Source organism: Alosa alosa, chromosome 10, assembly GCF_017589495.1.
Source record: "Alosa alosa isolate M-15738 ecotype Scorff River chromosome 10, AALO_Geno_1.1, whole genome shotgun sequence".
In the NCBI taxonomy this organism is placed as follows: domain Eukaryota; kingdom Metazoa; phylum Chordata; class Actinopteri; order Clupeiformes; family Clupeidae; genus Alosa; species Alosa alosa.
Window position 1 is genome coordinate 4,306,107 of NC_063198.1, and position 25,121 is coordinate 4,331,227.

Sequence of the window (25,121 nt, forward strand, 5' to 3'; positions counted from 1 at the left end):
GCCCTTAATGTAGGCACCAACAACTACCACTCCAGAAACACAGCAGCAGTGTCTCAGAGTCAATTCAGGTTACAACATGACCCCAAATAGCATTTGAGTGCCATAGCCATTGGCTTGCCTTTTCAGCAGCCTCCAATATTTGTTACAGCTCCTTTTAGTGACCGTCCTAAAAAAAAATCTAAAAGAAGTTTTGTGGCTGATTATATTTGGGTGGTAAAAGGTCAATATTACTCTGACCTCACAAAAAAAACTATTTCACTATTGACTAAAAAATATTTTTACAATTTGAACATGATATCCTGGAAACACAGAGTATTGTTATTATTGTTATTATCACATGATAATAACATTGTTATTTTTCATGTGATAAATGGTTTTAAAATGGGAAAATGTTGATCTAGTTTGGCATTACTCCATTAACCCAACACAGCAGACAGCAGTCATATGCAGGAATTAAAGTGGGAAGATCGGTGAGTCATTTTTCCCTGTTGCACCGATACTGGATTTTAGGGTTCCCCCACCTGCCAAATCCCACTTTAACCACTGGTCATATGGCATGCAATGGAAACAGATTAATAAGTAATGTACATTATCATGTTTTCAATGTTTCAGACACATTTCCTTGTGGGACCCTAACATGAAGATAGGTGGTTATACCATGTCAGAGTCTCTGCTTTAAAACAACTTGTACTAATAAGCAGGGTCTACAGCAGGGATGTCAAAGTCAAATACATTAGAGGGCCAAAAAAACAAATTTGCTACAAGCCGAGGGCCGGACTGGTTCAATGTTTATTAAAACATATTAAAATGACTGCACGTAACCTATTGAACCAAGACGTGTACTGTATTTTATTTAATGATTAAATGAATAATGACTGTGACTGAAGTGCGGGCAAAGTTTGAACAAATGTACGATTTTTCCCATCCTCACCGACCTTGTCATAAAACTTGTTTAAATGATCATATGATGCCTCCTTGCTGCTTTGTCGTCTACATGAGCCTTTCTCAAACTTCTTTGACCTGAGGCCCAGTCAAGGCATACTTTGGGGTCATCGGGCCCACCTACATGAACCCACCCCCTCCTCCCACCCCCCATTAAATTATCATAATGATATCAGAATTATTATTATTTTTATACTATATTGCTATACATGCACTTCAAAACAACTGCAGTTATATGCCGTTGTTTTGGGATGTTTCCCTCATGCAAGCATCATACACTGATAGAATATTTATATGTTATTTAATTACAATTACGGATCAGATCATGCATAAATCACTGATCTGGAGATCTTTAACTATCTTTAACTAAGACTAATTAATAGTTTTTGGCTGACTTTAATACAAACAGTGTTTTATATAGTCTGTGCTCTGTTTTTTATGGAAGTTGCATAAATCCACGTCGTTCTATTAAATGTCGTTTCATAATTAGCCTTCCAATAGGTTGAAGCTTACCTTTGCTACCAACGTGCACACGCATGCATTGAATAAACGCTCATACCACGACTTAATTCTATGCCTCTATGTTTGATGACACCAAATTAACAAGTATTTCCTACTAAATGCAGAAATGTTTGTTTTCTTTTTCTGTCCGCGGCCCCTTGGCCAATTGGGCAGCAAATTATCAGACGATGGCCCGGGAATAATTTCACTCTGCAGACCATTGTCCACATTGCGGACCGCGGCCCATAGTTTGACAAATGGTGACCTGCATGCTGCCATATTAAGGCCTTTTTACGGTGTGTTTTAGCCGGGTTTTCGCGTGGAAGGCTCTGTAGAAATCTGGCACCCTATTCAACGAAGTTAACCCTTTGCAGACGGCCCATTCTAATTTCGGTACCCCAGTACCGATGACGTTCAGTCTAATAACTCCGCCATACCCCAACCAATTTTATCACTGAAAACTTCCTCAAACACGTCACATCATAGGCTTTCTGGCGATATGATTGGTTAAAGGGATTTGTGGCGCTAATTTCTTTTACTACGTGAAGGAAAAATCAAGAGTTGGCGTCTCCCTCCACTAGTGGAAAAACAGCAGGAAGCACTATGCATCGTTGATCTTGACGCCGCGTCTAAAGAAGAAACTACTGGATCATCTGAGGTAAAACAAGTCTTTTTATGTTATTATTACTTGTTATCCATGTTATTACTTCAAAATCGTTTTTAAAAGTTATTTTTGCTGGTAATTACACCTTGTATGCATGGTCGTAACATAATGAGTGTGTGTGTTCACTTCAGCTGATGACAGCTGGTATTTTAGCACACAGTAATCTTTAGTAAACTCATAATTTTCAGTCATTTTTGGGGGGCTACTATATGTCAACCAAGATTACAGACCTACTAAGACTGAAACTTTAACGATTTTTTCTATTTTGAACGATGTTGCTTGCTTGTCATCTGATAGAAAACTAGCTAAGTTAGGTAACGTTAGCATCAGGAGAGGCTGCAACATGTCCTTGACGCCAGAAGTCGCGATTAAGTTCACTCCGTGCTTCATGACTGCCAACTTTATGTCAAGTAGACCTAATCGGTATTTTATTGTCAAATAAACCTTTCATTCCTTTCGTAATATGTATAGCACAATTTACAGTTGTTTGTAGCCAAGTTGCTTAGCTTACTTAGATAGAAACATCTGACATGAATGACGACGTTAATGTTACGTTACCGACGTGAAGACTGTGTTGATCACCGATGGTGTAACGTAAGGATTTTATTCATTGACTGCTGTTTTCATGAATACATGACTGAAGATTTGTTATAAATGTGTTTTAGTATTGTTTAGCTTTTAGGCTGTAAGGTTGGCTGCTACGATTATGAGGTTTTTGGGTGGCTAACTATGATGGGAGCTCATACACCCAAGCCTACTCGTCAACACATTATTTTCTAAGGGGTGTTTTGTCTTTACGCAACTGCAGTAGCCTATGCACGGGTGTGTATGTGTATGCATATGCTGTTTAGATGTTTTCTGTCATATCTCCTGACTCATGTTAATAAATCAATTTTTACTTGTAAGCTGGTATGCTATGTATGGTTTAGCCAAGGCAGTAACACTTACTGTAGTGAGCTCTGAGACTAATGTTACCTCTCCAAGCAATATTGGAGTCCTCCAGTGACAATAATACTTTTAGTGAAAAGAGTCATGGTTGGTGGTGATTAAGATTATGTGGAAGTAATGTAAAATAAAAACTAAACAACCTATTCACTATCAGACCTGTGATTTGTTATTTTAGATGGAGGGAGAGAAACGCGTGCAACTGGGGTGAAAGCAGCCGACTGCTGATGGCCAATATGACCCCAAGGACCACGATGGCATGGACATAGGACATGGATGGGTAGCTTCTGGATGAAGAAGAAGACAATTATGTGCTACAGGAGGAGATAATCTTCCATCATCCTGAGCTGGGTAAGCATGTTTGTGTGTGTGTGTGCGTCCATCTGGGCACAAGCACATTTCTGGTTGTGATAAGAGTGTTGCTTATAACAATAATGAGAGGGACTATAGTGATAATAGTTTGGTTAGATTTGTAATTCAATTTCTATATTTCTTATCTGACAATTTCTTTATTTTGAGTTTGGTCAAGTCCCATGTCAGGTAGAAAGCATACACTTTGCCTATCCTTCCAACACAGACAGAGACACCAACTCCAATAGCATTTACACCCCATCGTCTGCTAGGCTTAGATGGACACACACACGCATGCACACACACACACACACACACACACACACACACAACCATGCCACAGCTGTGACAATGCACACACCACGGATCTGGTGTGAATGTGGTGGTAGTGTATCACCTTATGTGGGGCAAAATGATATGGATAATTATATATTGTATCAATTATATGCTGTATGGTTGTTAAATGTATCGAATTTCTTCTAACGTTTTAATTGTTTATATATATGTGTGTGAATGTTAGTATGAATTGATGTTTTGTTCACCATGTAAGATTTGTTGATCTTTGTTATACTGTTGTCTTGTCATTCTTGTAGTTCTAATAGTTACTGCATGTTTGTAAACATATGTTTATGTTATTTACCTGAAGTTGTTGTTCCTGGTTATTTAATCACATTGTTTAAGACTTTTTCTAAATAAAATTATTTATTTCCCCTTTCAGAAACCTAACACATGTGCCAGTGTCTCTATATTCTTGTTTTCATAGTAGAATGAAGCACACGGAGAAGCAGTTACAATCAGCTAGTCTGTCTTTCAGCCTTTATCTGTCCTCCCCACAATTGATTTAGCCTCTTCAGAGTACAGTAAGACATCCCATATTGAGCTTGTTTTGATGGTAAAACAGCTTATTTTTTTTTACATGACCATTATATCTGTATTTTTAGGTCAGATGCCAAACCGGAAATGAAAACATTCTACTCTTTAAAAATTCTACTTGTTACTGTTATGAGTAAATTAATCATAACTTCTGAACCAAAGGTGATAAATTGATTCTTTTTTTTTTTTCACTGAGGAGAACACAACACTGGCTATCCTTTGCACACTATATCTACAACAGACATCAGGTGAAAAGAAAGATTCATCTTGAGAAATTGATATTACAGAAGTACAAATATGTTTGTATCTTTCTCGTATATGGACACCACAGTTCCTAATATGTCATCCTCTTTTCCAACTGATTAAATGGTTACTTCTGTAAAACAATCAACAATCAATCAATATTGACTGAATTTCACAAAATCTTAATTACAATTTGCTTTGAGGCCTGTTTCAATTCAGTGTACAGAGCCATCAACTGAAAAGGAAGTGGATCTCATCTATAATAAAAACTGAAATAAACTGAATAAAGAACATTGCATCACACATGTTACCATGGGGCGTATAATGTGGTTTGCTGCTATTGTTACAATTTTATAATTATTTAATTGTTTGAAGAGCAGCATGTAAATCAAATCTAAATGATCTGGGCAGAAATACAGGTGTTTACAACCCCATGCATGTAAATATGAAGATGAACTTGCTACACAAACACAAAACTCCAATTTGAAGGAAATATATGTGCAAGTGTTCATTACAGATGTGACTGTCTCACAGAAACTATGTATTTGCAAGTGATTTACTCTGCTTGAATACGGGTTTTGGGGCAGGCTCTGTGTGGTCTATGGGCTGGCCATAAGAGGTGGTTAACAATTTCACTACAAATGTCTAACACAGCCAAAAACCCATTGGGTAAATTAGTTGCATATCTTACAACATGTGGCATACTTCAGTATGTAATATAATGAGTCAATGGAAGAGCTAATGAAAATAAAAAAATATTTATTTAAAGCTGGAAAGAACATTGCTAATTGTAATTGATATAGCTGCAGCTCTGAAGCACAAACCTGAAACCAGTAGAAAATGGTCTCAGTTAGAACAGAATCCCATGAAGTCAAACAGTACAGTAAAAAAAAAAGACACCTAGAGGTAAGAATCTTATCTTATTAAAATACTTCAGTAAAGACACAGATGTGCCACAAGGCAGAGCAAATCCATGTCTGCTGAATGACTGGAGGTTTGGCTTTGCCTTTTGGTAAGAAACACATTTCCTAAATGATAAAAGCCCCTCTGCTGTGCTGTACCATTTAACCCGGGTTGACAACTACATGGCAGGCCTTTGTCCGATAGGTGTCCAGCATTCTTTGGAGTGCTGCACCAGTTGAACAATGAAGGTGAGAAATAATGGTCAAAAACACCATGTTCAAAATTAGGTCATTTTTGTATTCAGTGTGTGTAAAAAATCTGCTACTCCTCAGCCATCACCGCATGTTGTAGGATAAATTATAAATGTATCATCCATTCCAGATTTCAAAGGAAAGGAAAACTGGATCTCAACCAGCACTAGCTTTCCACCGCTGGAGTGGAATGTAGATCCAGCACTGCATAGGCTACAGTGAGAGACGCACACAAAAAGCCAATAAGGGTTAACACTAACAGGACTTTTCTTAGCATGAGTCCATGAAAAGGTTTTTATTGGTGTTAATACAATCCAATCCAGTTCACAGCCTTTACTTGGAGCTGCTGCATTCAGCTGAGCTGACACTCCCTATGGAGTCTCCACAGTGCTACACTGCCCCCTGCATGGAGGGAGAAGATGGTCTGCATCAAAGCAAATATTTAAAAAGCAAAAATAATCTTCAATAACTACTTGCCTGAGAATAATTAAAATTGTCATTATAAGAAGAGCTTTATGATAAAATTAACTAGATAAATTCTGTTTTCAATAAATATCTAAATCCAACTGGAAACTGATTGGACACCGACAAACAGGTCAGTATATCTTAACAACATTTATTGGCTCTGTACAATCAGTGTGTTTCACATGAGAAGCAAGGAGTTACCTCATTGAACACGCATTTATGTCACATATAGCATTACATTAAAAAGAGCAACTTAAGGAACATATAGTACAAAGTTCAAATTAAGTAAGAGGTAAAACACATAACCTAAAAAAAAAAAATCTCACATGGAACTAAACCAACTGTAACAAGGAGGCTTGATTCTTAATGGTGGTGGATTCAACAGCACGCACGCACACACACACACACTCTCTCTCTCTCTCTTTGCTATACACAATCCAACATAGAGCTGTGTTTGGGAGCAGTCAAGCTTCAGGATAAATGGTATACTGGATGAAAAAAAAAAGATCTTTTTTGTGTATGTGCACCCACACATCCAATTCTGTTTCAGCCTGACCCATTCAAGCTCTCTGCTGCAGCCAGCTGTCAGTCTAGCTCCTTGAAGCGGGCAAACATGGCCTTGCGTACGGCCTGCTTGTATGTGGCATGGTCCCACGCCACAGGGTCCTTCTTCTTCCTCTGTGGGAGTACAAAGCATACAAGAGGAGTCCACCAACTAAAAGCCTTTTATTTCCCAGTCAACTTAATGTAGTTAACACTAACGCTGATGAAACACGAGGCAACCCTTTGAGCAATGTTCCTGAGTATTGTGATTCTGGCACATTTCCATTGATAAAGGGCAGCCATCTTTTCCTGGAGAGCATTAATCATCAGTAGGCAAATTGCCATGATCATCAAATCAGAACACGTGGAACCAGTTCTGTGGTTGCCCAGCAACATTGTTCAAAAAAGTTGCCCCATGTACAGCATCATCACTTTAATGTACAATCCTGATGTAATTGGGGAAATAGTGGGAATATAATTTGAGATTAACAGATCAACTCACCTCTACTGGTTCGGAGCCCAGGCCAGGCCTCTCACTGCCTTTGTGTGAGTCTCTGAATTAGGGGAGGGAGAAAAAGAGGTCACTCAACTTGTAGGTTAGTAGGAACAGTATGACCTTTTCTGAAGAGAGGGGTGAGTTTTATTATTTTGAATAGTAGTAGAGTAGAGTAGAACCTGGATCCACCAGCCCACGAATTCTGGTGCTGATGCTGCTGGTACTTCCTCCTCTTCATCTCTGGTGAAACGCTCGGCCCTCTGGCATTCAACTGCGGGACGCAATCAGACTACAAGACATGAGGACACGAGAGTTAAGTATCCCTGGATTATCTATTTATCTAGGATTTTCCCCTTTTTTTTTGTAATCACCTTAGAGCAGCTGGCTGGAGGTTCCGTTCGTGAGATCAAGGCATTTGAGTTTAGAGGCAAGTCTCTCACCTCTTTCTCCTGATTCTCTAAAGCCTCAAGCTCTTTTTTGGACTTCTTGATCTTCAAGTGGATCTCCATGTTTTGCTAAAAGGAGAAAAATGTTTAAGAAATGATCTGAGGGGAATTGTATCTCACTTCTACACAACAAGGGCCTTTGAAAAACAAAAAATATCTTTATGAAATAGTAAAATAACAATTGTTATTTTAGTATGTTATTTTACTATTACACAAAGATCATTTTGTTCAATATTTGTTATAATTAATAATATAACAATACTAATACTGTAATTGAACTGAAGAGCTCTCCCATGGCCAGATGACTGGAGGGAGATGAATCAGACGAATGGATGTGGAGTCTCAACAGAACACCGTCTTTGAGTTCAGTGGTCAGGGATACCTTGTGCAGGTCAGACAGCTGCTGGTGGCGGATCAGGGCGTCCTTGGTGGGGAACTGCCTCCTGCACAGCAGGCAGGCCATCTTCTTCCAGTCGGTCAGCTTGTCCTCCTTATCCTCTGGCTGGCTCTTGGAAGGCACCGACATCTCCACGTGCCGCTCCTCCTCCTCCTCATCACTTCCTGCCCCATAGTCGGCTGCGAGCAGGCCCAGCGAGCCCATTGCACGCTGCACACATAAAACAACCAATCCAGCCGTGTGTCAGAGTACATGCACTAAGTGTATGTATTAAAAACCTGTGATATATTGATGAGACTTAACGAAAAAAAAAAAAAAAAAAAAAAAAAAAAAACAACCACCCCATTTTAGAGCTTCAAAACACACTCCTAGGTTATGCCCACTATTGATGACATACTCAGTGAGTTCAGGAAAATGGCTACTTAAGGAAGAGTCCCACCTTGGATGCTTTGTCCTCTTTCTTGGGTGGGGCTAGAGGCTTCTTGAAGAGATCATCTCCACCAGAGACCTGCAAGTAATGGGGTATGAGTATTCACTAAAAGTAACCAGATGGTAACTCTTCTCTTACCTCAAATCACAATATGAATTCTCCTACTGCAGGTACAATTACCAACACAAAATAACACTACACCTTTCTTTCAAAGATGGCAAATGCTGCATCAGCTGCTTTAGAGGACCTCTGGTCATCGCCACCCCCAGGCATCTTCAGAACAGGAGAGGGGGAACGGACGCTCTCCTTCTGCCGGTTTTGGATCTTTGCCCAGCGTTCCATGTCTTTCATAATCTAGAACACAGGATATGCCATTGTGGAAATGTTCAATTATGTACAACAGACACCCTAAGTCAAATATAACAGAGCAACAGAATCCTAACCTGACCCTAGCCAGATGAATTTCTTTCCGCTTAGCTCCGCCTAGCTTCACTCACATCCATCTGGGACCTCTTCCATTGAGAGTGATTTATGCACCAGATTTTATTGTACAGCCAATCAGGACACAGGGCGGGAGATCACATAGATGTGATAGATGTCACATAGATGTGACGTAGTGGAGAAGCGACTGAGACTGTTATCAGCGTCACGGGTTGGCTTCGATGTGAGTGGTTGAAGTAGCACGTCAATAGATGACGGACAAGTGGCTTATTCAATCATATGCAAGCATTTTTTGATTAGGCCCAGCCTTCTGAAACACCATTCCAATGGATCAGTTCCAGATGGATGAGTGGAGCGAAATTCATCTGGCTAGGGTCAGGTTAACAGAATCCCCGTTTCCCTCAGTATTTGTGCATCCAGGGGAAGTAACCTATGATGTTGCTGTAACTTGTAACATTCTCTCAGCATTTTTAAATATTCACATAGCCACCTGTTTTAGATTGCAAATGAGGGTCACAACACCAATGGCAGCCTGAGGTAACAATTTGCAGACCTAACTCAAGCTAGAAATGCTTTTTTTTAAATGGCCTGGGCGAACAAAAAAACCCTCTAAAGTTGAACCTCAGTAAGAGACTCATAAACTCATAAACGTAAGTGAATCATAAACTGCGTAGCTTCAGGCTGGAGTTCCATTCCAGGGCCCTGTGCATTTGAGTCTCACCTTAAAGGCAGCCAGGCTTCTGGGTTTGTCCTCTTTCTCCTTCTCCTTCTTGTCAGAGCGTCCGGCGGCATCGGCGTCCTCCAGGGCCCTCTGGGCGTTTTCGTCCACGGAGGGCAGAGCGGCGGCGGCAAGAGGGGCGGCGGCAGGGGCCGGCACAACAGCGGAGGCCGAGGGGACCGATATATCCCCGGGGAGGGCAGGCACGGGGTTGCTGGCCTGGCCATCCATAGTGGAGCCTGCCACTGGGATGTAGGTCTTTGAGGCGCTGTCCCAATAGAGGTACTGCTGTGTCTCTGCATTGTAGAAATACTGCAAGCGTAGAACCAGAGGTGAAATGAACACTTACATCTACCTACACAGATCTATTGCGGTTTCAAAATGGCTGATATTATATTAAAGTAGCAGTGTAATGACTAACACTAAAGTGCTTAATTTATGTGAACAGTCAAGCTCTCTTACACACACAAAATGGTAGACATGGCCTATTCAAAGGCCTAATGGGGTTATCAGTATTCAGGCAAGACTGCCATATATTGCGATGAGGTCTTACTCTGGAGGTGGGGTCATAGTACAGTGTGGTCTGGGGATCGTAGTAGAAGCCAGATGTGGCGTCATATAGGTAGGCAGACAGATCAGGAGTTTCGGCGCCTGAATGCAGCAATATTTATTTTAGATGAAAGATTTTACCCATGACTCATGTTAAAAAAAAAAACAACACCACCAGACATTCCATTTAGCTAGTCATGTTATTTCATCATAAAATCATGTCTAGACCATGTAATCATATTGTAATTATGCTGTAAAAGAGATAGCTGTCGGCCCCCTCACCGAAGCCGTAAGGTTCCGCGTGCTGAGAGGCACTCCCCTGCGCCACGGTCCCAGCGGCAGCCACGACGGCCGGGTTTGGGGCCTGGTAGGGGAGCTCCACTGCAGAGGCATCTGGATAGCCCACAGCGTGCTGCGGAGGAGAACCGGATCAGAGTCAGTGCCAAGCGGCCCCCAACATGGGAGCGATCACTCCATCGGTGCGGACATGATTCACAGACACAGGCAGGCTACACCTGGCACATAACTGAAGCGCTCTGTTTGTGGAGCGTCACCTGCAACAATTAGTTTCCACTATAACCAAGAGAACTGGCTAAACCAGACGTGATCGTGCTGCGTACATGCAGAAAAAAAATCAACTAGTCTTCTAAAACTATTCTTACGCTCCGCAAACAGTCAATTGCATGCCCGGTGTAGCCCAACTGTCAGACTGCTGTAGATTGCTCCACTGATGAAGTGAGCGATCACATTTTAGAGTCATACGACTGACACTCACCTGCACGATGGCAGTGGCAGCGGTCTTGGCGGTGTCTCTGCCTGGCAAGGTCATGTCACCTGTAGACCACACATATACACATGCTCACTCAAATCTCAACCTTGTAAAAAGGGCAACATCATCGTCTTCAGAGAGCAGTGTGGGAAGACGTGGTGCCACTGCTAGAACAGGAATGGGTGCCGTACCTTGGACTCCAGCAAGTGCACCACCCAAAGAGCCACGGAGGGGCTGGGGCTGATAGTACTGCTGCTGTTGCTGCATCTGCTGATGATGCTGCAAAGGATGACGTGAAATCAACAAGTTAACTGGTTAACAGCATCAACAGGCCTTTAATAGTCAAAGAAGCTGATATCCAACAGGCCAACAAATGACAGAGTAGCCTATGAAAGCAACACCTACATGGTAAGTGAAGCTAAATGCTTGTCAGTGGTGTGTATTTGCAGAGGAGCAACATCTTGTGTTGAGTGTTTAGGGTTAAAAGAGTACTGCTTTACCTCCAACACTTCTGGAGGATAGCCCAGGATGGAGGAGCCAGATTTATCATAATCCCTCTTGTAGCTGCTGTAAGAGTAAAGGTAGAGCAAGGGATAAGAGACAGACTTTCAGAGACTTCTTTCTAAACAATTCCAACTGCAGCCTGGGGAGTGTACATAGGATCTTGAGGGGTTTAACGTAGAAGATATGTGAAGTGGCACAGTTGGGCGAAACTCACTTCTGGTTCTTGAGCGGTTTGGCAACCTCCGCATATATTCGAACACCGTCCACCATCACGGGCCGCGCCCTGGTCAGCATGTCAACAAGACGAGTGACTTGCTGCACAAACAGAGTACAAAAGTTGATTTTTCTCAATGTTCAGAAGGGGCAGAAGCATGATTTCAATGAGGGAACAATTTTAATCAATGAGAAATGACACTGAAGGAGTGTGATGCAAACAATGCTGTACCTCATGAGAGTCCATGTCTACAAAGCAGAAGCATTTGCATCCGTTTGGTTTGCTACGGACCAATCGGACGTTTCTCTCATCCAGGTAGGCATATGGATCCAGTGCCTTCAGAATCATCTCCACAGTGGTGGTGTTCTTCAGATTTTTAATGATCATGGCTGAAAAGCAAACAGATTGGTGGATCATTGTCATGCAACCAACAACTCCTGGCATAGTAGGCAACCCAGCATGGTTTTCCCCAGCCGGCATCCTGGCGTTGGACAAATACATTTTATAATGCTGTGCTCAAAATTAATGTTCGAACAACTTAAAAGCCTACAATGCCCAACACAACATTTCTCTTAATATTGCATCATGAAAAAAAGAAAGCCATTGGGTCCCATCACTCACTCTTGCTCTCCTTAAAGACAGGATCCAGATCGCGAGGGGGGTGCCGTGAGGAGTTTCGAGAGTTGGCCCAAGCCTCGGCCTTCAGCTCGGCCTCCTGCTGCTGGAGCTGCTGGTCCACCTGCTGCTGCCATGCCTCCGGTGTGAGGTCAGAGCTGCGCTGCCACGTGGTCTTTGGGGCAGGGTCAGCAGCAGGCTTGGACCGTGGCTCGTCCGGTTTGGGGGTGGCTTTGGGTTGAGGGGACGGGCGGGCTGGGGTGGGGTCCTCGGGTACCTGGGCCGGTTTCCGAGGTGGCTCCTGTGGCTTTGGGGAAAGACACAAGGGAGAAAATGTCCTCATGAATCAGCACATTAAGGCTGCAACAATTAATCGATTAGTTTACTACTACTTATTAATGACTTTTTAATTAACCGACAACTATTTTGGTAATCGCATAATCGGTTTGTGTAATTTAAGAAAAACAGCTAAGAATTCTTTGATTGCAGCCATTTCATACCCTAATGATAAAGGGACTGATCTACATGTAATCTTCTCTGGTCAGACAGGCATGTAGCCATTAAGACAGTTAAACTGGCTTGGCATACCGTATAACCAGCAGTGGTTTGTATTCAGTTTGAGTGAGTTGTAACTGTCCAAAGTGCTACATGGGACATTTGAGAAGAGGGGCCCCAAGAACACTGAACAAGCTAAGTAAAATGAGACCAGACCATTAGTAATATATCAATTAGAGGGCATGGCAACTTGCCAAGAGCATGGGCTAGAGAAACTCTATGGGAAAATAGAGGCCTTTAGAAGACGTTATTTTAACAATTCACTTACCTTAGTGTCTTTGGCGCTTCGGTCAGGCTGAACGTATTTCATCAGAGCCGTCGTATTGCCAACCCTCAATGAACCCTGAAAAGCACACAGGAGAGTCAACATCTGTAGTGTATATCTACATTTCCAGCCCCACATGTCTCTATAATTCCCAGGACGCACTCTGGTCAGGTTTAACCCTTTTTAAGGGTAGAACGGCAGAGGCAGACTTACACCAACTGACTTATCAACGTTTGTCAGGCCTCATGGGCAAACTGTCGAGCAGGATTTCGAGACAAACATTTAAGCTGTGTAGCCTTGTTCTTTTAATGATTCAATCAAAGTCCCTAAAACAACACTTGTAAATAGCTGGCATTCTAACACTGTGTTTTCAATGTTGTTCTAAGGGTCCACTGAAAGAGCGGTTGAACACCTTTTCTATACACTGTATGTGTCTGCTGGTTTTGGTACATCCCTGTGGGTGTTTTGAAAAATATAAAAAGTCAGTCCTAACAACTCTATATGACTATTATGGAATCAGGATTAAAAATGTGTGGCCATACACTTCACCAACCAAGTGCACCCAAACTTAACACTGCAGTTCTTCAACTAAAATCGGTACAACGTAGACTGATTTTGTGGACTAGATTCAATACCAATTTAACAAGGATTACATGATCATTAGCAAAATCTTTTCTAGTTTTCTGATTTCACAACGAGAAATCCCCAATCTCAAATTATGTAATATAGTGGTAGCACAATCACAGAATAGCCATCTGTGCAGGCAATTGAAATGTGTGAGGAATTGAGAGTTAAGATCAACTCAAGCAGCACATCTGACATCTACCAAAAACTTCTAATTGGAGTACAATAAGGCTTCAACAGCCTATACTTCCAAAACCTGTTGTCCCAATCTTTGAACAAAATCTGGTCTAATGTGGTTGGCTATCACCATGTGTGACTTAACACTCCTAAAATATCACAAATGTAAGCACCATTGTGCTATTTTATCTCAAACCATATTTTCAGGACTATGAACTATTACAAATCATACTAACAAATTAAACCCACGGTCATATTTCCAAAGACAAAACTGTGATGAAAGCAAAGGCAGCACAATAAATTGTACTGTTAACACCTCCATTTTGCAAAGGCAGTTAAGGCATTTAAAAGGAACCTTATGACCTGCTATGATTTCCATCTTCTCTCAAACTAGAGACCCAGTAATCATACTTTCATATATCTAACCTTGAGCCCATTACACAATTCTTCAAAATGTCTGCTTAATTCATCTCAAAGCTCTGAAAAATGCATTGCCCAGCCGAAGATGAGGAAGGCAATGTCACACTGAACTGCTCTAAGAGGTCTGGACCCGTTGGAAGCTCAAAGTTGAATGAATGAATAAATGGATGGACCAGCAAACAGGAAGGAGCCCATCTGCTATTCATGGTGTTTGGTTCCTCTGAATACTCAGTTTGACATCTGGGAACAAAGTAAGTCTGGAGGTCTTGAAGAAAAGGACCTCCTGACTAAAGTAAGGAAGGGAAACTTTAGGCCAGGCTCGGAAGTCCCTCTGAGAAAAAGGAAGCATTGAATTTTGCAATTAATTGAAAAAAAGAAAAAAAGGTGCGCTGGGCTGGAAGAAGGATCTTCAAAAGACTGAAGATTACTGAGGCCAGACAGAGATGTCTCTATGGCCCCTGTCAACTCCAACAATCAGCAAAAGGCAATGAGAAGTCACCAAAGAGATAAGCGAGATCCAAGCAGTTGCATCATGTGTTGCACATTGTCAGAAACATAGAAACGCAATGGGATAAATAAAAAAAATAAAAATAAAAAATAAATAAATAAATAAATAGAACCAGTGGTACAGTGCTGGCAACTGTTGTTGCCACAACACAGCCTCTCAGTTACTATAAGTTGACAATTCTGCCCTTGATTACCAAGCATATTATTGACAATTACCACAACTATTAACAACCTGAACTCTTCTCAACGGTCTTATCCTGTTATGTGCGCATTGTACTAAATCCGAGCACACAGCAGACTCGAAATACAAAAGAATGACAGAAAGAAATATTTAGTGAGTTAAAACGCAGGGAAGGGGGACATTGGGAGAGTTAAATAATGAAAAGCGAACTGATCTCCCATCTGTACTGATTACGATTTTGACTACCAAAAGGGGAATAAATAAGTTAGCAAGGAAGTTCATCCATTTGGTGACTAGGTCACATCAATTCTGTAGTATTGATACATTTTTATACCAGACTAGAATGGACAAAGTTGGGTTGATGTGCCCTATTATAAAGTCATCCAAACTATCACCGTTCCATCGACGTTAATCTTAAAAGACTTAGTCGACAATGCTGACCTAGAACAATGAGCAGCATCAAACGGTTTCAGCTTTGTTCTCAACTAGAACAATGCCAATGGATGCTAATGGGAGGAGAAAAATTGCAAGAAGCGTTGCAATAGCACAGTGAATTACTGTCATTGGGGTTGAATTATTGTCATCATGAGTGGGGTTGATATCATCTTGTAGCATGACGAATTACCCTTGCTCAAGGCTAACTCAGCTTCCCAAAGTAAAAGAACATGCTATTACTCCGTATTAACTTTAACTAGCCTTTTCTGTGTTCAGAATATCACACATACATCCTTCTCACTGCAGACCATTTTCATCCATATTTAAAAAAAAAAAAAAGAACCTGCATAACTTCACGTCGACAAACCGGTGAGGGTATGAAAGCAACAAAAGAGCTGGCTGGGACAATAATTCAACCCTGCTGATAAGCGGAACCTAAACATCACAGTACAGTGCTAGCAGGTTAATTCGGAATCGCTTAGGCAGAAAACGAATCTAAACGAGGCCCGAACAAGAGATTTACACAATGTAGAACGTCACGGCTAAAGCATGCAAGTTTAAGAGCGCAATTTCCTTCATTTCTGTAGAAGACGACAAAATGTGTAGCATGGATTTTATCTCAAAGAGGCCTGAGTATGTTTTTTTTACAATTCTACCTCCAATACCCCCCCACTCTCAACCTCCACCCACATTCTAATCCACCCACAACCCCACCCACTTCTCTTGTACCCCCCACACCCCACCCCCCACCCCAGGCGTCTTCCTGCTTGTGGACAGCAGTTGTAGAGATGTGAGGATGGGCCACCTGGTTGGACTCCATGAAGTGGACAGCATCCTCCAGGTTTAAAAACTCCACATAGGCCATATCGAAGCTGTAACCTGGGGACAGCATTTGAAATACAGATGATTTCTGTTAGTACGCTCCAGTCACATGGGCAATGAAAAGAAAACAGTGCATCACAGCATCGAGAGGAAATGCGAATGCGAGTAGGCAGAAAATGCGCAAATGCTCCGTCTTGACAGGCAATAACCAGTTTAAAATCATTTATCGTCTTCGTGGGACAATGAAATGCACTAGTATTTCACAAAATCACTGCATGAACTATGGCACCTAAAAGATTACCATTTTTATTTAGTTTGTGTTCATAAAATCATATATCAAACTTCTTGGATTAAAAACAATCATTTACTGAAACCCAAGATAATCATGAACTAAAACCCAATAAAATAATATGTAAATTAAATGTTCCAGTATTTCTAAATAGAAGTAACATAAAATAAAATAAAAAAGTAAAATAAAATTAAATAAAATTAAAACTACAGTGAGTTGATACCAAGGTTGTTTTCGGGTCTCACAAACCATACCTGGGGAACAGTTACAAAATGATGGCGAATTTAACATGATTCAGTTCACACTGATGACTTGAAAATGGCTACTTGACTACTTGAGTTGTGTATAATGATATTCACAGTATTCTACTAAAAGCTAACAATTCAAGAATTGTTGGAAACTAATGAGTCACGTCTGTAGCTATACAGCAGTTCAAAAGAGCATTGTTGAGAGACTGGACTGCAAAAAAAAACCCCAAAAAAACCCAATGTTCTTGAGGACACCCCTGACAATCTTGGATTTGTGCTCTAGAATACATTACCAGCTTGTCATCACATCAGTCTATGAAGAATGAAAGGAAAAAAACACAGGTAGACTCTGGGCCTTAAGAAAACCCAGTACCGTAATGGACATGGCAGCATAGATAGCCATGGATTGAGAAGCACATGATGAAATTACCCCCAGATAATGTCGAATCACTGCTTATCAAATCAACCTGGGCAGATGTTAATAAACAAGAGAGATGCTTAGAAAATAACATGTCCATCTGTTGCCATACAAGAATGCATGAGGGAACATGTCTATGGCTACTCAAGAAGGAAACCTCTCCCAAGCATCTGGAAGCACTGATGGTAAGCTTTGGAATCGAAGGCACTGTAAGCAATCACAAATCGCTTGTGGTATCGTATGTTTCGAAAAATCGTAAAGAGCGAGAGACTTTTGCGAGATAACCGTCTACATGGAATAAGAGGCCTCACCTGGGACAACATTCTTGATCTTCATGCCTTGCATTGGAACACCATCACGGACAGCAAAAGCACCAAGAATCTGCAGAAGACAATAGGCCCCTTTAAACATGGTTTAAATCAATCAATGGAGACTAAATGCAGTGTTGTACATAGCACACTATTTGGATTACTGAAAATTCCATTCCATTCATTTCATCTGGTTTACTGAACATCTGATGAGACAGACTGGTGCCCACCTGCTCCATTGTGGCAGTCTTGGGAATCCCAGAAATGGAGATGGTGTTGGAAACTTTATCCTCAACAGATGCACTCCTGTAATCTTGATCCTTCGTTCACAAATTCATAGAACAGTCAGTATTGTGTACATAGAAAGAGAAGCTTTTTCGGGGGTAACTATTGCTAACAGTATTGAGATACTGTTAGCAATAGTTCAGTGGTAAGCAAATAAACTTAAGGGTATATAAAATAATAAGGGTTAAAAAAAACCAACAACTTTATTTTAAGCAAACAGAAATGCACTAACCTGGGAGCCTGCATTACTGGATCTCTGAGGTGGAGGCAGCCTGGGTTCTTTTCTGTCCTTTTCGGTTCCAGGAAGATCCGAAAGGTTGTAGTCATATGCTCGCCCAGAAGCAGTTCTGTAGTCAATGTCTCTGTAGTCCTGGTCTCTACGGTCTGCTCCACTATTTCTTTGCATTCCTTCTGGACAAGGGCCCAAAATCCCTCTACCCGAGGATGGTTGAGGAGTATCTTTTAATCCCTTAAAGGGTGTGCGATCATTTGGAAAACGATTCTCGACATTCGGCACCGACATTAGGCTCTTGTCTGGAGTATATGGAGGCCTACCAAGGTTTGGTGCACTTCGATCTAACTGAGCATCTAATTCCCTTGACCATGGCTTACCATCCTTATCCCTATTTGGGGCAATCAACGCAGGATTCACCGGAGGGAAGGTCTGCTCAAGCCCACTTTTGAGTGGATTTCTTCCAGGGAAATTCTCAGGAACTTTGGCATCTCTTTCTGATCGAGGTAAACCTATGAATGGCTCATCTTTTTCTGGAAACTCACCAGATCGCCTGTCTCTATCCATATTAAAAGGCTCTCCTCTTCCATCTCTACCTCGACCAGGGAAAAATCTTTCTGACTGTGCTTCTCTTGAAAATGGAGGCAGCCCTCGATTCATCAAGCCTGGGAAAGAATCCTTGTCTTTCGCATTGTTGTTGTTGTTGCTTCGCCACTCTTCTGACGGAGACTCGTTCTCCCTGCCCTTGAAGCCAACGGAGCTGTCTAATGGTTCAGGGAATTCTCTATCTCTGAGGGTGTCTCCAGGTCGGAGTGATGGTCTGCTTGGATCAGGGGGCCCATCAGGTCTTCCTCTTCCTTCCACTGGCATTCTGTCCTTATCTCCAAACCGGAGAGGAGATCTGTCCCTGTCCTTATCTCTAAACTCACCTGAGGGCCCCACACGGCTCCTCATGTCCATGTCAGATTCAAACCTCCCCCTGTTGTTCATTGAAAGCATTCCACCTCTTCGATCAAAGTCCATCTTCCCTCGATCAGGTTGAGACATGTCCATTCTGAAACCGTCAATGTCGTCCATGCCCATCCGAGGTCTGTCCCTGTCACGCATGTCTCTGAAACCATCATTTCTACCCATTTGTTCACCTGGATGTCTCCTCCTCTGGTCCATGGGGTTGAATCCAGGCATGTCCATTCCCATCCGTTCCCTTTCCCTCATGTCCATAAATCTGCCGTCATTCATGTTTCCTCCTGGCATGTCTCTTCCATCCATTTCCATTTGGTGACGGCCTTGACCACCAGGGAAACTACCAGCATTTTGCAATTTGCTCCTAATTTCAATCTCATATCTTCTCCTAAGGGTCAGGTCGGTTTCTTCTCCTTGTCTGAAGAAGTCCCTTGGCCCATCTCGTCCACGTAAATCCATATTGCGGGGGTCCATATCTTGACCCCTTATATCTGGAGGACCATCAAAACGCCGCATGTCCATTGGAGGGCGGTCCTGAGGCCTGGGGCCCATATTCATCCCATCTCTGCCCCTAAAATCAGGCATGGGTCCATCTCTGCCCTCAAACATGTCACCCCTGGGATTTCCACTGCAATAACAGAATGATAACTTTTACAAATGTACATAACAAGCAAACCCTTTCAAAGGACCGTTCTACATCCTTAAGACCAATACCCTTGGGAGCATTCTGTAATGCAGTAAATGTAAAAATGTCTTTGTACATTGGAACATAAAGCAGAAACACCACACTGACAGCTTAGTCAGAGATGGGATGTCAACATGGTTTGGCAACCTCACTGTGCAACTAAAAACTAAGCTTGTCTGTTAAACACCAAAGAACTTTTCCTTTGTCGCATGCACACTATTTGTTTATCCAGCTTTGCAAATAACAATGTCCACAGACAAGGTAGAATATGTTGCATGATTTTATGAAAGTATGACATCATGCAACTCAAATTTGTAGTTTCTTATGTCTCATTCCATCGAACTACAGATCCGCTACCCGATCTGGAAAACTTACATAGTGCGGTTATATTTATATAGAGCCATAAAGCGAATGCAGAAGTGCCGTTCACTCTGTTACGAGTTGATGAACCACTGAAATGATTTTGGAAACATTATTTTAGGGTTTTAAAAACTCTTTGGTGTTGCTCTAAGGTGATGGGCAGGAAGGAATACCAGTCCCTTCAGTCGATATACGAGCAGTCTTAGGAAAGTTCAGATGATAATGTCTGACCCATCACTTATTCACTTAGTTTGCAATGATTTTATGGTGTTTACTATGGGGTGTGTGCAATATGTGTTCCGTGCAAGGGTGGGCACATGTGCAATGGATTGTTGTGATAATACAGTTTGTTATGAGCAATATACTGTTGTGATCGACAGAGCTTGTGTTGTGTATATATGTAGCTTGCTTTTATTGAACTGTGAAGGCATGCATGTGAGCAGCATGAGGCATCATTACAGGACAATATAGTATATGTGACCTGATCTGGCAAAATGAGTCACAGTGACCCAAAATTCAATGAGATGCATCAATGGACAGAGGATACCATGAGCATCGTAAAGATATCCTGGTCAAAGTCATATAATTGAATTGTTGTCAAGATAAAGCATTTTGAATTATGGCCCCTCGCCATCTTTTTCCAATTGAAACACTGAGAAATCGTGTTTGAAGTTACAGGTTACAGGCAAGTACAGACTGTAGGACTTGAATAATATTTTTTGTAACTTTACATTCTTGTCTTGACTATTAATTATGAATGCCTCTTATTTCATATATCACTAAAAAAAAGAAATATCAGCCTGCATTTCAAAATTAGAATGTGTAACTTGTGACTCATTTTGTCAGATCAGGTCTATCATATTATTACAGGAAGGTTAACTCATGACTGCATTGTTATATCATAGTGAGTGTTTCTAAGCCTCCTTTACTGCTTTATACCATCAGTAAAAATGAAAGGCTCATGACTCATCACACCATACAAATGTCCAAAAATACAAAAGCTTTAAAATATGCTAAATACATAAATCAATAAATAAATGGTTTTGCAATATCAACACATTACTGTCATTCTTCTTACCCGAAAGGTGGGCCTCCCCGAGGGGCTGATCTCGGACCATTCCACATGCCGGTTTTACTCTGGCTGCGAGCTCACACGTAACCGTCACCAGACTCCAAGACTAACACCTAGGTCATAGGTATGCATGACATAAAAAAACATATTTAACACTACAGACAATGAAAAGACACTGCTTGATAGATAGATACTTTATTGATCCCCAAGGGGGAATTCGAGGTTAACAAGGAAACCTTGGATTGATAATATGCTAACATTACAGGAGGAACAAGCCTCCTGTAATGTTAGCATATTATCAATCCAAGGTCTATGGGACCAGGGAGGGTACAATACCGTCAGAGGTTGAGAGTCTTACTACAAGGCTAGTTAATAGTAAGTCTAACTGTATGCCTCATGTAGTGATCCAAGTTCCTACCTTATAAGCCTGAAAATAGGTTCAGAAAATTCCATACTCTAATTTTCTATATTTCTTTGGGTGTTCTTATATAATAATTTCAACTCCAAAAAATGAATGCTACATTGCTGTAAATGAAAATGATCTTCTTTGTGTGTGCTTTTAATTAGCTTAAGCCTCTATAACTAGGGCTGTGCAATTAATCAAATGGATGATGTTTCCAAAATTATTGAGTGATCCGTGTTGAATAATCATGATCTCAATGTCAAAAATAATCATGATTATGTTCTTTGCCATTAACCGAGCAGCCCGATCTATAACTACATCTATGTATCATACCATACAAATTCCAAATCAGACAAAGAGTGGGAAAGTGCGCACACACAGCTCTGGAAATGATGGGACTTAGTGACAATGCAAACCGACTGTCTCAAGAATTATATGAGCCATCTCTATATTGGATTTCATTAGACATTTAAAGCAAGCAGCCTAACATAAAATTTGGACTGGACTGGCAGAGTGCACACAGAAAAAGTGGCAACCTTATTTTACTAGGGGCCTCTTAAGACACGTAGAGATATGACTGACGTAGCTGCTATTAACCTAGGCTAGTATACAATTAATCCAATACCAAAACCGGTAGTGTTGTATAAAAAGAGAAAGCCATATAAAACTGTTATGAGAAAAAATACTCTCCAAGAGTTTTCATTAGATTGACTTTGCAATTACTATTAGCAAAATATCTGAACGTTTATTTTCACAAACCATCCACTGCAAGAGTCAGACAACCGGCTGCTATGCTGTTACATTAGCGAATTGCATATAATTAGCATTAACGTTAGCTAACGAGAAAATGGCTCACTCCGCTCTGTTACATACATAACACTAACACTAATCTAATAGCAATAGGTTTGTGTCAGCATCTTCGCTGAACAGCGGTCTGCGGCGAACTAATGATGATACAGACAACGGAAAATGTATGTCTGGAGATGCTAATGATATCTAGCATAATAGAAGTAACGTTAGCGGAGGAGTTAGCTGCTAGCAAGAGCGTCGAACAAAGAATGGTGTCGCTGTCAAAGGATAGGTCAACGCTACTTGAAATCCCAGTTTTACCAGCGTTAACCTATCCTACAAAGGTAATAAAAATGACTATATATTAATACCAGTAGCTTAATTTCTATTTTTACATAAATAAATTACTCACCGTGCTCGTTTTCTAACACTTCCAAAGGTCGGAAAATGCCAGCGGATATCCGGATTTGTGCCGCATTCATTCAGATACAGTTTGGTAAGATCGCCACCTATCGTTGGGAGTTTAAGACTGCTGATGTAGCATTCGTATCTGCAACTAGATAGATGGATAGATAGATAGATAGATAGAGATAGATAGATTCCCCAAGGGAAAATTCAAGTTCAACTGAATGTCCACAAAGAAAAATAACGACAGAAAATAAACAAAACAAGGCAAAACAATGTTCATCTAATCACGCGAAACATGAAATGGTTGGAATATGCTGCATTCAATCAGCAATTGGTATTGACACTTTTCTCTTTGAGCACTGCACCTCACTGATTTTCATAGGGTCATTATTGAAAACATGTAGGCTAGGCCTAGATACTGTATATGGGTTACAGGCAAGTAGTAGATTGGTATGTTATATTATGTTCATTTAAATCTGCATTGGTCAGTTGACAAATACAGCACACTGTGCAGAATCATGTCATGGCTTTACAAGCCACTATAGCCACACATATCTGACATCTCAGCACCCCACAAAGATCCCCATGGTTCTGGGATTACATGTGTGGATTGATATTTGAATGGGTTGAGAACTTATTTTTTTAAACCAGATCCAATTCCTTGAAATTACTTAATCACCCAGGGCTAATCTGGTCTTTGACGAGGAACAGCCCCTCAGAGGCTCAGCAAAGACTAGCCTAAATTTGAACAGTTTGACATCAAGATGTCATGGATCTTATTACATTGTGTTTATTTGAAATATCAGCAGATTTAATAGGCCTAGCAAGGTGGCAAACCATTTTGGAACCCCATATTGGGAGTTTGGTATGAGTGGACAAGACACTGCAGAGTTGTGGTGAAAACTGCCCAACGCATCACCAGTTACTCACTGCCCTCCACCGAGGCCATCCAGGGCAAACAAAGTTGCATAAGGCGCACAGCATCATCAAAGACTGTTCTCACCCCAACCACAGACTGTTCACCCCACTCCCCTCCGGGAGGCGTTACAGGTCTCTCCGCACCCTGACCAGCATATTCAGAGGAAGCTTCTTCCCTGCAGCTATCACCCTACTGAACACTAACTCTGCACCTTGGTGACAATTACCCAACTTACCCTTTGTGCTGCACCACAACCATGGACCACTTGACACAGAGGTGGCAATACCCTATCCCACCCATAGCATTCTATTTATATTACAACTGGACACTGTATAACTACAGTACCAATATTTTACTGCTCTCAAAATGTTAATGCCTTCAGACAACTGTATCTGTCTACTGTTAACATCCACTTTTTAATACTCTTTAAGGTTACTGTTAATACCTGTACATACTGTACATATCTGTCTATATTGTCCATACTGCATATCCATATTTATTCTGCTCTTATAATGGTATTGTTAATACACATTTCATATACTGTGAACCATGCCACTTGCTTAACTGTATACTGTCCACACTGCACTTTATGTCATATACTGTTTACACTGCACTACCTGTCTGTTCATATTGCACTGCTTTTTTGCACTTCTGGTTAGACGCTAACTGCATTTCATTGTCTCTGTACTTTTACTCTGCACAATGACAATAAAGTTGAATCTATAATCAAATCTATTTTTTGTGCACACTATTGCTTCTGTGGCTTGCAAAGCTTTTGAAAGTTTGGCCAGCCCGTGCATTTACCTTGTGTTTGTGTCTAATCTGCAATTCCCTGAATCACTGCAGTTATTCTTCACGTAGACTTCTTTAGGCCAAAGCAGAGCACATTCAAAATAAAATAAATAAGTAAATAAATAAATAATAATAACAATTCTGTGTTTTTTTTTTCCAACTGAGGAATGTGGGAAAATACTACTGCCATCTTGATTCATTTTCTGTGAAAGGATGTAACAAATCATACAAAAATTGGAGAGATGTAAAAGATGATTGATGACAGCGTAATGCACATTTTTTGCTACCCAATATTGTTATTGGATATTTCTAGGGGCCTGAGATAGCTTCCACACCAAAGAGTGATTTATCTGTCTCATAGACTTTAATACCTCACTGATGTACAGAGAATGCAATGTCATGAGAGTATAGTAGCACTCTTCTCCTTTCAGTTTTTATTCTCAGGGGATGAAGATGGGATTTGGCCTCAGGTAAGCATTTCGCAATATACTTCAATTGAATGGGGTGAATTAATGTGTACAGTATGATCAAAATCTGGAATTATTAAATTGGTGTACGTATAATATAATGTCTTCAGAGGGAAACTTGTTTTAACTTTACTAGATTCTAGAGCCCATGTTTACCGCTATTTACTGGATGTTACCATGTGAAGCATGCTCAATTCAGGACACTGCATTTTCAACACTTTTAAAGGTGAAGCGCTT

General features: G+C 41.0%; 1 protein-coding gene across 4 annotated transcripts; it reads right to left on the reverse strand.

The window, feature by feature from the left end:
- Positions 1 to 6,269: 6,269 nt before the first annotated feature.
- On the reverse strand, positions 6,270 to 22,786 carry LOC125301809 (RNA-binding protein 6). 4 transcript variants are annotated; one of them, XM_048254560.1, is made up of 23 exons: positions 22,711 to 22,786; positions 21,113 to 21,219; positions 18,027 to 19,617; positions 17,740 to 17,829; positions 17,513 to 17,582; positions 16,230 to 16,303; positions 13,084 to 13,158; positions 12,267 to 12,567; positions 11,877 to 12,034; positions 11,646 to 11,746; positions 11,428 to 11,494; positions 11,119 to 11,206; positions 10,934 to 10,992; positions 10,441 to 10,570; positions 10,163 to 10,260; positions 9,613 to 9,921; positions 8,652 to 8,804; positions 8,460 to 8,528; positions 8,006 to 8,230; positions 7,618 to 7,692; positions 7,357 to 7,448; positions 7,184 to 7,235; positions 6,270 to 6,816 (listed from the first exon to the last, which is right to left on the reverse strand). In XM_048254560.1, exons 2-23 carry the CDS (start codon positions 21,157 to 21,159, stop codon positions 6,724 to 6,726), a joined length of 4,017 nt encoding a protein of 1,338 aa, XP_048110517.1. In that variant the 5' UTR covers positions 21,160 to 21,219; positions 22,711 to 22,786; the 3' UTR covers positions 6,270 to 6,723. The 4 variants fall into 4 exon arrangements, with proteins under 4 accessions (XP_048110517.1, XP_048110516.1, XP_048110515.1 ...); XM_048254559.1 differs by having other exon boundaries at positions 7,357 to 7,466; XM_048254558.1 differs by having other exon boundaries at positions 7,549 to 7,692.
- Positions 22,787 to 25,121: the final 2,335 nt, after the last annotated feature.